Source organism: Sinohyriopsis cumingii, chromosome 1, assembly GCF_028554795.1.
Source record: "Sinohyriopsis cumingii isolate HCF-2022 chromosome 1, ASM2855479v2, whole genome shotgun sequence".
NCBI lineage: Eukaryota > Metazoa > Mollusca > Bivalvia > Unionida > Unionidae > Sinohyriopsis > Sinohyriopsis cumingii.
The window spans coordinates 3,272,949-3,284,506 of NC_142961.1; the positions used below are offsets into that span (position 1 = coordinate 3,272,949).

General features: G+C 32.8%; 1 protein-coding gene across 1 annotated transcript in view; it reads left to right on the plus strand.

Annotated features, from left to right (window-relative positions):
* LOC149806326 (RB1-inducible coiled-coil protein 1-like) overlaps positions 1-6,991 on the plus strand; it is a 102,017-nt gene extending 95,026 nt beyond the window's left edge. The window contains exons 25-26 of the mRNA XM_089951634.1: positions 1,030-1,100; positions 1,411-6,991. Of these exons, the coding sequence (XP_089807760.1) occupies positions 1,030-1,100; positions 1,411-1,512 (173 nt within the window). The 3' untranslated portion in view covers positions 1,513-6,991. The remainder of the gene's footprint in view (positions 1-1,029; positions 1,101-1,410) is intronic.
* Positions 6,992-11,558: the final 4,567 nt, after the last annotated feature.

The window sequence follows — 11,558 nt, forward strand, 5'->3', positions numbered from 1 at the left end:
GAAAAAAACTGTTGTATGATATTAATTATTTCGTCCAGTGCCGGGTTTAGACGTGTGTGCGTGTGATTTGAATTTTTAACGTAGCTTTAACAATTTTTCAGTCATATCGCTACGATGTCAGCAGTGTGGCAGTTTAGACTGTGGATTGCATACGTTATATTTAAAAATGGTTTGGGGTTGGGTTTTTTCTTCTGACAAATGAAAATTGACAGACATAATGTAATAATCGGGACTTCACTGCGCAAAATTGAGAGATATTACGAGATCGGGATGTAGATGAGGAAATACCCCCCAAAATCGGGAGGTTTTTCTCCCGGCTTGAGAGTTGACAGGTATGAACTGTCCGGGCTTGTGGAATTTCATTCAGGACTTTAGTTTATTTAAGTCACCAGCCCGGGGCCTGTGCCTAACAAATTTCTTTTAGTACTTACCAGTACAGCACATAAACTATTATATCAGACTGCAGATTCAACTTTTGAATGTGCAACCCAAATGTGGTCTCCTGTCTGCCTCGCTCGCCAATGTTTATGTTTGTATTCGAGGACTCGCTAGTATAGCGTCACGGTACCACGTGATCTGTCGTCTCATTAAAACTCGGAAAAACTCGGCAATTTACGGAATCGTGGTATCTTCCACGCATTATAATCACTACCCGCTTACGATATTTAATTTATAAACATTGCAGTCGAATTAAAATCTGTAGAGAATTACATACGTAAAAGGAAAATTTTGATTTCTAGTCTCCTTTAAAGGCTATGGCAGCCATCTTTAAATTTTTATGTGTTACACTGCATTACTGTTGCAGTGAAAGTCTCTGTAATCATTCCTTAATCCTTTTCAATGTTGTACTTGTTCTAACTGTAATGTTTTTTGTTCTGTGATTGCTTGCATTAGGAAATGCCTGACTTTCATCTTATGCATGTGCAAAGATGACAGCATGGCTAAATTCAATTTTTGTTTTTAACAAATAATTTTTGTTATATACATGATTCTTTTATTGCAATTTGATATATTTCTTGTATTCATCAGGCCCTAGTGAACCAAGAAAGCCCTGGGTTCTTGCTGAAATCACAGATAAAGAATATTGTCAAGCCAAGAAGGTAATTTCTTCATACATACACACACACTTGCATACACAAATGCATGCATACACACACATGCACACACACACACACAACTGTACACAGAATGTAATCAATCCTGCCTACAACTCATTATGATATATCTCTCTCAATAGGTAATTGAAATGTTTAGTTACATGGTGAACTGTAGTATGCTTGAATCTTATGGAGGAAAGATTAATACAAGATACCAATGCTAAAAGAGTTATAGATGCTGTCAAAAAGTAGATCATAAATTTTGCATAAAATTATATAAAATACATAATCTTGCTGTAATGTTGTTTTGCAGGCCCAGAATCGTTTTAAAGTTCCAGAAGGCACAAGATTCTACAGAGTGAAGGCAAAGCCATGGTCTCGTGAGTCCAGCAGACGTACAAACCTTCCTATGTAGTGTCAGCATTCAAGCCATGGGCTCGTGAGTCCAGCAGACGTACAGACCTTCCTATGTAGTGTCAGCATTCAAGCCATGATTGTGCACATGGGCAAACTATGGAACATCATTAGGGCCATATTTTATTTTTAACATTGATATGGAATTTCTGACACCACCAAATACCATTTTTGTTACATCACATGCCAAAAATGTTGGATCTCTTATAATTTCTGTAACCTATTCCAGTTTAGTATGAAATATTTGCTTACTTCATAATGAATCAGAGCTGATGCTGTCAAAATATTGTAACTTTTTAAATATCATTAAAAAAAACCCCAAAATTTAACATTTATATCCCATACACCTATTTAAGAATCAGACTGCAGGTGATATTTGACTTGTTACTCAAACAGACCAGTCTGTGTATATGCGTTACTGTGTATATATAACTGCCATTTTTTAAATATCTGTAAAAAAAAATACACCAAAATTTAACATTAATATCCCATACACCTATTTGCTTTTTAAGTACAAGTCCAGGTAAGAATCAGACAGAAGGTGATATTTGACTTGTGGCTCAAACAGACCAGTCTGTGTATATGCATGACTGTATATATAACTGAACATCATTTTGCCAATATTCAAATGTCCTATTTTGCCATAATATTGGCCATTTTATTTTAACCTTTAACTATCTTGAAAGACCAATTGTCATTTAGCGCTATAGTTTTATTGCAAAAATATATTGATATAATTTGATGAGAGACCACATTTTGTTGGCAGAAGAGGTGCTTCCAATTGTATTGTATATAAATTATATCAAATGAAGAATCAACAAAATAAGGCGTATTAATAGGTTTACATTTCTAGTCCAGTTTATATTTTTAAAACATTTCTGCTGTTAAATAACAATTTATCTGAACAATTTTTGGTATCCAAATTAAATTAAGAATGTAAAGAAATTGAATTTGAAGTTTCAAATTATTTATATCTCAGAAATTCTGAATTGACCTTTGGTCTAAATTAATCATCAGTAATCTTTCCTCTTTCGTTTTTCAAGGTTGGAATATATGTTTGAGGTAGGTGCATTTTGGAGGAGATTATTATTGGAAGATGGTCTTATGGTTTTTACACTATATATATATATATATATATATATATATATATATATATATATATATATATAATAATAATAATAATAACAATAATAAGAATGTTTAAGATGCATAATTTTAAAAAAGGTCTGCATTAAAGATGAAGTTAGTTTTATCCTCATTGCTGAAACTAAGTAGGTTCAATGGTTAACATGCTTAACTCGTGAATGAAAGGTACATGTTTGTTTCCCAGCATTGAACCAACCTCAGTTGGTTACTTTGGCATGCCCTTGGGCAAGGCACTTTACTCCGGCTCCCACAAAACACCAAACCAAACCATCATAATTGATCATTATTCCACGATAAAACACCAAACCAAACCAAGCCATCATAATTGATCATTATTCCACCATAAAAAAAAGTTTCATGTAGTTTTTCACTTCTGTGTTTCTTCATTGACGACACAAGTGTCTGTCTCCTCAATATTGAAATTCATATAAAATAAATGTTAAATACATTATGTGGCTTATTTGTAAGGCTGGAAGTAAATCATGATAGATATTGGAACACTATTTTTTCAAGGTTGGTGTGATTTAAGATGTTTAGGGTTCATGAATAGTATATTATTTATATGCCACAGATGAAACATTGTGACCAAATTTTCCCTTGCTTATGGAATAATATACAGGTTATATGTGAAGTTACTCATTTATTTACAGCTGGTTGTAAATCATTATTTTAAATTCTTTATTTATCTTTGCATGTTATTATCTATATTTTCGTTCTTTAGTTAAATGAGTAACACAAAGTATAAAACAAAAGGCATATAGTTTGGGCTATTCCATTAAAATCTACTTTGGTCTTCTAAGGCACATCTCCAGCAGAAACAAAAAATACTCCAGAGAAAAAGCACAAAAAAAATAAAAGTGTGTCCCCGATCTTAATGGTATGTTTAAAAGGCATAGCCCATGGAGTTTTGTACAAATGCTATCTTGTTCACAGAATGTAAAATTATGATTGTTTATATTTGTAACCAGATATAGTTTGTGCAGTTGTGCCTGCATGTGCACTTGTGTACCATTGACACTACTGTTTAGTATTGTATTTCTGGTACACAAAGGAATTGGCATTATTCTCTTGGGCAGATGCACCATTAATGTGTTATTTAAAACCAAAGGACATCATTATATCATTCAGTCCAGTCCTTACATAAATGACCCGTCTAGAATAAACAGAGGATACTGCTATTTCTCATGAATGCCCATTCTTACTGTATCCTGTTGCAGGATGATAACAGAACATTGTCTCTTTAAAATTTTCACACCACTTTAAGTATCTCTTGTTCAACCATAAAATGACAATAGAATTTTTATTTAAATATTTGGAGGGATGCATAATGTCTTGTTGTATATTCATTTTGAAAGTCTGCTGGTAATGCATAACAAAAAATAACCATAAGATCCCAACATTTAAGGTGGTCTCATTTACAAGTCAGTTTATTTAGTTTTTTTTATCCTTAATTATTAAGAAATGCACATTTATTGAGTGGCCTTGTTTTGAAATGAGGTTTGTAGGTTCACATACCAAAATAAGGATTTTAAATACTGTATTGAACATCTTTCAACAGAGTTATTTGTATCAAACCGACTCTCCTCTATGTGCATTAAACTATTTTGATTTTTTTTTGGAAGGAGGTGTCAGTTGGATGCTTACATATTCTTGTATTCATTTCATTAACTTCAGAACATGCTTTGTTCTCATGCACGTTAAAGCACTGTTTACTAATTGATTTGATTGCATCGTCTTGAATGTTTCTAAAAATCATTTTTTCTTTACCTTATGGTTAGATAATCAGAAAGACGTTCATTTTTTTTGTCCAATGATTTGCAGCATTTGCTTAAATATCTAACCTACTTGTTGATGACATTTTTTAGTTTGGATTGTATAGATTGTATAAATGACCTTTAAAAAGATTTCATCACATGAACATATACTTCTTTTTAAAGCAATCACATCTGTTTCCTACTTCACATCAGTTGGATATTTATCTTTCACGTAATGAGTTATATTTTTTTCTTAAGGGCACGCACTTGTCAAAAGGTGTATTTATATGTGAACACATTTACATTACACATAAACATGGAATATTCAGACGGTTCTTCAGGTGGATTTGGAGGTTATACTGTTTCTTAGTAAATATAGAACACTGTTCATTGTAAACATGCAGAAATTTGGTCACGTCAAGAACAAAAATTCCTGATCTACCTGTAGGTTTTCCTGTGATATGTTTATGCAGGAGATGCTTGTGAGATTGACACTTTTTGACAGTAGGTTTCCAGTGCAAGGTGTCTCTAGTTTTATTAATTAGTTATTTAGTTGTGGTTTCTAATAGGTGAAGTGTTCAGTTTTTACATCCTAGAATTATTTATCAGATATATAAATTCATATAAGAAGTTGTGCAATTAATTTTTCTCCCACTTGGATAAACATTGTGAGAGAGTCATTTTTCTGTTCTCAGCAGGCACAGGAGAAGTGTCAAGTTTTGAATTTAAGTATTTTTTAAGTGATGCATCTTCAGCATCATTGGTTGCATTCATTGAAAATTACTATAGGTCTCACGTTTATGTCCTGATATGCTAGAGTTCCTCCATTACCCGTCTCACTGTATTAAGCAGAAAACATGATGCATTATGGTTAACAATGTTGAAGTATTGTATTAAAGATTTTGAAAGTAAAATTAAATCAGAGGTTGCACTGAACTTAATGTATATTTTACAATGGGTTTAAATTTTGATATGCTAAGTGTTCCTGTATTGCTTGTCAGGTCTGCTTGTGGAGGAAGACTGTGTTATAAACATTAGCAGTATTGAAGCTTTTGTGAAAGTCACACATACTCTAGATCAGTTGCTGCATTCCAGTGTAACTTTTGGATTATTATCACTTTAGTTTATGCCATGATATACTGGGAGTTCATGCCTTGCCAGTCTCTTTAGCTTAAACAGAAAACTTGTTGCATCATGGTGAACAGTGGTAATTTCTATATCAGTGGCAGCATTCATCTGAAACTTTAGCGTTTTATTACATTGGGTTTAAAGTTCATAACTGATATGCTAGGAGTTTCTTTATAGTTTGTCTCACTGCTAAAGCTGAAATCTTGGTTTATCACAGCGAGCAATATTCAAGTTTTATGTTAAAATTTAGTCACATATCTTCAACATCAGTTCAGCTGAAACTTTGGGATCATTAATGGTCTAGAGTCTATATGCTGAGGATTTTCTGCCTTACCGCTTCCATGTTCTTGAAGAAAAATCTGCATCAGGGTCAACAGTGGTCAGGTTTTGTTTGACTTTATGGAACTCTGATAAGAAGCTATACAGATGCAGAAAGAGACCAGGTATCGTAGAAGACATAATCTTCAAATGTACAAATTTTATCTTATTAAATATCTTGTTTTTGGGTTTTTAAATCTTTCCAGACCTTATTAAAAGATAGTTTGACAATTAAAGAGGGGGTGTTTTTTGTTGTTTACATAGCTTATTAGTGTAGTAATATTCCATATCATACTATTTTTGTGATATATATATGATCTACTTTGACATATGCTACGACTATATTCATTGATATAATGTATGCTAATTTTTTGTTGTTGGTGGTTTTAATACTTTTAACACATTATTGAATATCTCATGCAGAGAAAATGGGGAGTGCCCTTTCCAATAACACAGAGGCAGGCATGAATGAAACCTCTATTGCTTTTACAATAAAGCTACCATGGATCACAAGTCATATATGCTAAACGATCAAAATTTGAGCCAGAAAGCTGTCAGGTAAAATGTTTTCAAGAAGAAAAAAAGAAATTAACTTATTTAGTTATTTTTACCATGTTATAAATAAATAAAAACTCAGGGTCTTCAGCATGAATGGTTGAAATTTATTTGGGTCATGTGCTGTGCGTAGGCTAGAAGCTCAGTAACATTTAAAACAAGAGTTTGATTAAGTTACAGAATTCGAAAATTATTTCAGTGTTTGAATAATAGAAGAAAATTACATGGCAAATCTTCCCATTGTTTACAGATACAACTTTTGGGTATTTTTCAATCCTATAGTTATTAACTGTTCAGTATTTTTCATTAAACCTGTGCAATAATTTTGTTGCACATTGTTCAGTACACTTATAGTATCCGAGCTTGTTTGCAATCAGTGGTGTTTTATATCTTGTGATTTTTTTTTTTAAATTTCAGATTTAGTAAAATAATGCAGGTGTATACAAAAACACATGCCTGAGTGTTAAATGAGCAGTTTGATTTAAATTGCAATTATATCAATAGTCAAATGTCTTTCATGATTTACTCATCTCTGGAAAATCATTGATGTTATGTATTCTAAATAAACCATAAAATATTTTTGCTGCTTTTTGTTTTCTGTCCAGATTACACCATTATTTTGGTTCACTGAGCTTTCATGATTGAATGGTGTGCCTTGCATCCTTCATGCAGAAAGCATTGCCTTTAAACAGTTGCAAGGTTCAGCATCTTAAAAGCTTCACATCGGCCCATAGCCAATTACATCAATAGTCCCAGAATTGTGACTTTCAGTTTTGTACAAAAAGAAGCTCATTTGCTAACCAAGGTCAATATTACTACTAATAGAGAAAAATACTAAATGGCTTCTTCCCAGTCTCAAAAGTGGCTGAAAAATAAACACATCTGAATGGCTTTAAGTCCATATTAGATCATATAATGGATACTAATCACATTTATTTTGAATAATATTTGAAAGGAAAAAATAAATAAAATTCATAACTCATTAGTTGCTGGACCAATATTTTGACTGAATATGTTAGGTAATAATCTGGCACTAAAACTTTTGAAGTCCATACAAATAATACCAATTTGCCTCTAATGGTGGTGGTTATTAAAAAAATAATTAACAAATGCTTAAAGTCTCTACTAAGAAAAAATATGAGGAATAGTGAGCTCTTGTAAATACAACCCTATAAATATACATTACACCCCAACCCCATGAGACAAAGCTATAGGCAAACAAAGGGCAAGGATATTTATTTTTCAACATGCATATCTTCTGAAGTTAACCATGTATATACTAAGTTTGAAAACAAAATCACAAATTTGTGTTCAACAGTAAGTCAAGGGACATAACTCTCACCAAAATCATAGGTGCGCTAATATTTGTCAGTTTGTTCATCTTCACTTCATTATAGATATTTCACTGTGATCCATAAAAATATGCAAGACAAACTGTGGTACCAAGGTTGCATCATATATTGCATTAAACTACAGGGCAACAAAAATTGCAGGAGCAAAGTGATTTATTGATGTGCAGTGATGATCCTACTATTTACCAAGTTTTATTGTGATCTAACATAAACTAGACGACAAGTTGAGCTAAGATTGTCATTCACTGCATTAATCTTCAAGACAAAATGAGTAACAACACTAACAAAAATTACTGAAGCAAGTGATTTGTTGGTCAGGTGAACACAATATTTACCAAGTAACGCTTAAAAAAATGCAGGATTAGTTGGGAGATGTTTCGTATAATGCATTAGGCTGCAAGACCGAAAGGGCAACAACTCTAACAAAAACTGCAGGATCAAAGTACCTTGTTGAATGTGCATCATGTCAAGTGATGACCATGATATTTACCAAATTTCTTGACAATTCATAAAACACTACAGGACTAATTTTGCTAACAAGATTGTTTTATACCTTGTTCACAGCAATGGCAATGTGGGAGCAAAGTGATTTTCACTGTGTGCATCTTCATGTGATGACCATAATATTTACCAAGTTTCATGGTAATCCATCAAAACCTGCAGGACTAGTGGCACTTGATGTGAAGATGGGTGGACATGAGGATTATTTTATACCACTGTCTCTACAATGCAGGGGTATACAAAAATACTGGACCTTGCATAAATGTAATTATTTTAATTTTAAAACTAATGCTAATACATTCCCAGCAATATGGATAAATTATGAACACATTTGTGTTTTGTATAAGATACATGCCCCTGCAAAATCATACAAAAACCTGAAATCTTGCAAAATTATCATGAATGGCACAAAGATTAAATTAATCCATCTATGTATACATATAAATATGCATACTAAGCATAACGGCTTCGATAAGCACCGTTTTGTGTAACTGTACTAGCAAGATTTTCATTTTTAACAAAATGTAATCTCACCCCAACAATTATTGGTGTCAAAATTTAACCAAGTAATTTTTATCTGCATGCTAAATGCCTCTTAAATTTGATATGCCAAGGTTATTAAGGTAAAATAATATTTGTGCTTTCAAGGTTTTCAGAAGAAAGCACCAAACCCAATTATAACTTTTTTTCTTCCATACATGCATCAAAGTCAAACTGGGTTATCCTAAAATGTCTACAAGGCTGTGTACCAATTTAATTTGTATCTGTCATTTTTTTGTGTGTAATAGATCTAATGAGCTTCCCTAGACAGTAGTTGTATGGTATAAGCATTATACTCTGGTATATGGTGCTCACTGAAAGTAAAGCTCTAAAAATGTGAATATAAAGAATTGCAAACAAACACACTGAAGTAAGATAAAACCTTCCAAAAACTCGAAACAAAAATTCTAAGTGATAAAAGCTAGAGATGCTAAAATCCTGCATAAGGACAAGGACTGACACGAGTAGATTGAGATGCACTAGCTGCTAACAGTGGGGGCATAAAAATATAGGAGATCTTGTTGAAAATACTGTTGCAACCATCCATGTATTAAAGTCTTTTTCAATAAATAAAGCAGTAGCTACATAGCCCTATCTTAAGGTCTCCTACACTTTTTAGTGGGGAAAATACCTCAAATTTGTCTAGGTTTGGTTCTCTAGCAAAATGCCATATTTGGCTTTTTGGACAATCTAGGTCATTTGAACCATCTCAGACCCACCTAGACGACCATTTCTTTGTTTTGTCTTGAAAAATGGAGACTCATATTCATCCTGCTGACTTATTGTCTCTGAATGTAATAATCAGTTATGAAGTTTCATGAAAATTATCATTTTTTGAAGCTGTCAAAAGTCAAGGTCAATCTGAGTCAGAAATAAAAACTTTTGTTGTGTAATAACTTCTTGGACCACATTCTTTGACCAAACTTAGTTGTTAATATTAGAAAGTAACGTTAATTTGAGATAAAAAAATCTGTTAGTTCACGGTCACTGTTAGTCAAAGGAAACTGTGATTGTAAGAACTTAAGTTCTAGACACAAACTTTACTAACTTGGTAGATAACTTCAATTTTGGGAAAGAAAAAACCGAATTGCTTTGGAGGTCAAATGATTCAAGGTCAACATCAATGTGATTTGAAGAACAATGGTTTATGCACAATAATTCTATTCATCAGTCACGTGCCCTGACCAGACTTTCTGCATAACTTGCACTCGAGTTTGGAAAGTAACGTGATGATTTGGGGGTCCAAAAGGAAAAGGTTAAGGTAACTTACTGAAAGAAAAATGATCTCTGCACAATAACTTCAGTTCTAGACCACATTTTTGGGTTGAAAGTTTGAAGGTAAAGAAAATATGCATGAAACTTATTCATTTTGGGTTAAAATGAACAATGGTCAATGTCACTGACACAAAGGAAAAGATGTAAAAATACTAGGTTACTATGTAATAGCATCAAATGCTGGGGATGGCTTGCTGATAAACCGGAAACTTGTAGATGTTTGGTTAGACATTTGAATAAGTCATGACTCTATAAGGACAAGTGGTTCTTTACATGAACTTGTACTGTATACCATTTTCCTGAAGAAAAAATAAAACATGTTTTGTCTCTTTGGACACAAGATCTTAAGTAAATATAAATTATACATGTACTACAATTTCCTACAATTTCAATCAACTGTTTCATTTTAATTCCATATCTTTTGGATGGTCAGATATGTTAGAGAGCTGTAGAATTATCCCAGAATTTACTTAAGTTGTAGGGGTACACATTTTTTTCTTCTTCTAGTTCCATATATAATAAATTATAAATGCTTGCGTATCTATGAAAAATTTATGTGAATATATATTTTGGCAACATGACTTAAAATGAACATGACAGAAACTATACATTTGAATTAATTCTAACTACATGCAGTACCTAGATCACAGCATAGTAATTACTAATAGGTAAAACTATTTAATCAACTGCCACTAATCAAATAATCTATTTTTTTGTTAGTATCTGAAATGATCACTATTACATGACTACTGTGGTATGAAGACATTTGTGCATGTGTGTACATTTATAATGGCCGCACACTGGGTTACAAGATAACAAACCAACTAATACATGTATTATCATGCTTACAAGCTAATACTGCAGAATAAACAGCAAGTCATGACCTTGGACCAATGAATCTGTGTGCTATCAACTGGTTCACTGAAATGCAACCAAATACAAAATCTGATGAAAATTCTAGCCATAAAGATTTTCAAGATGGCTACCATGCTGGCTATATTGTGAAAACTCATTGTAGCTATGTGCATTACTGAGATTGTGAAAGAGGGTGGTTATATTATGAAAAACCCTTGTAGCTCTGTGCATTACTGAGATTGTGAAAGAGGGTGGCTATATTGTGAAAAGCCCTTGTAGCTATGTGCATTACTGAGGTTGTGAAAGATGGTGAACTACATCTGTAGCTTGTAAACATAGACTGGCTGATGCAAATATGGTGACTGTATTGCTAGAGAAAAACTACCATTTCATTCAAAATACCAACATGTCAACAGTGTTTGGGACCCCTGACAACAATCAGGTTAGAAATAATAAATCAGTGAATGAAATGACTATGTTCTGTGCATGTTTTATATCCTTCATGCCTTCTGTTTTTAAAATTGGTAGGGGGTAAAAACAAAAGAGATAGTGTGAGAATATTATAGACAAAAAATATGCTGACGGTACAGAAAGTTTCTTACTGATGGAAAACTGATAGAGAA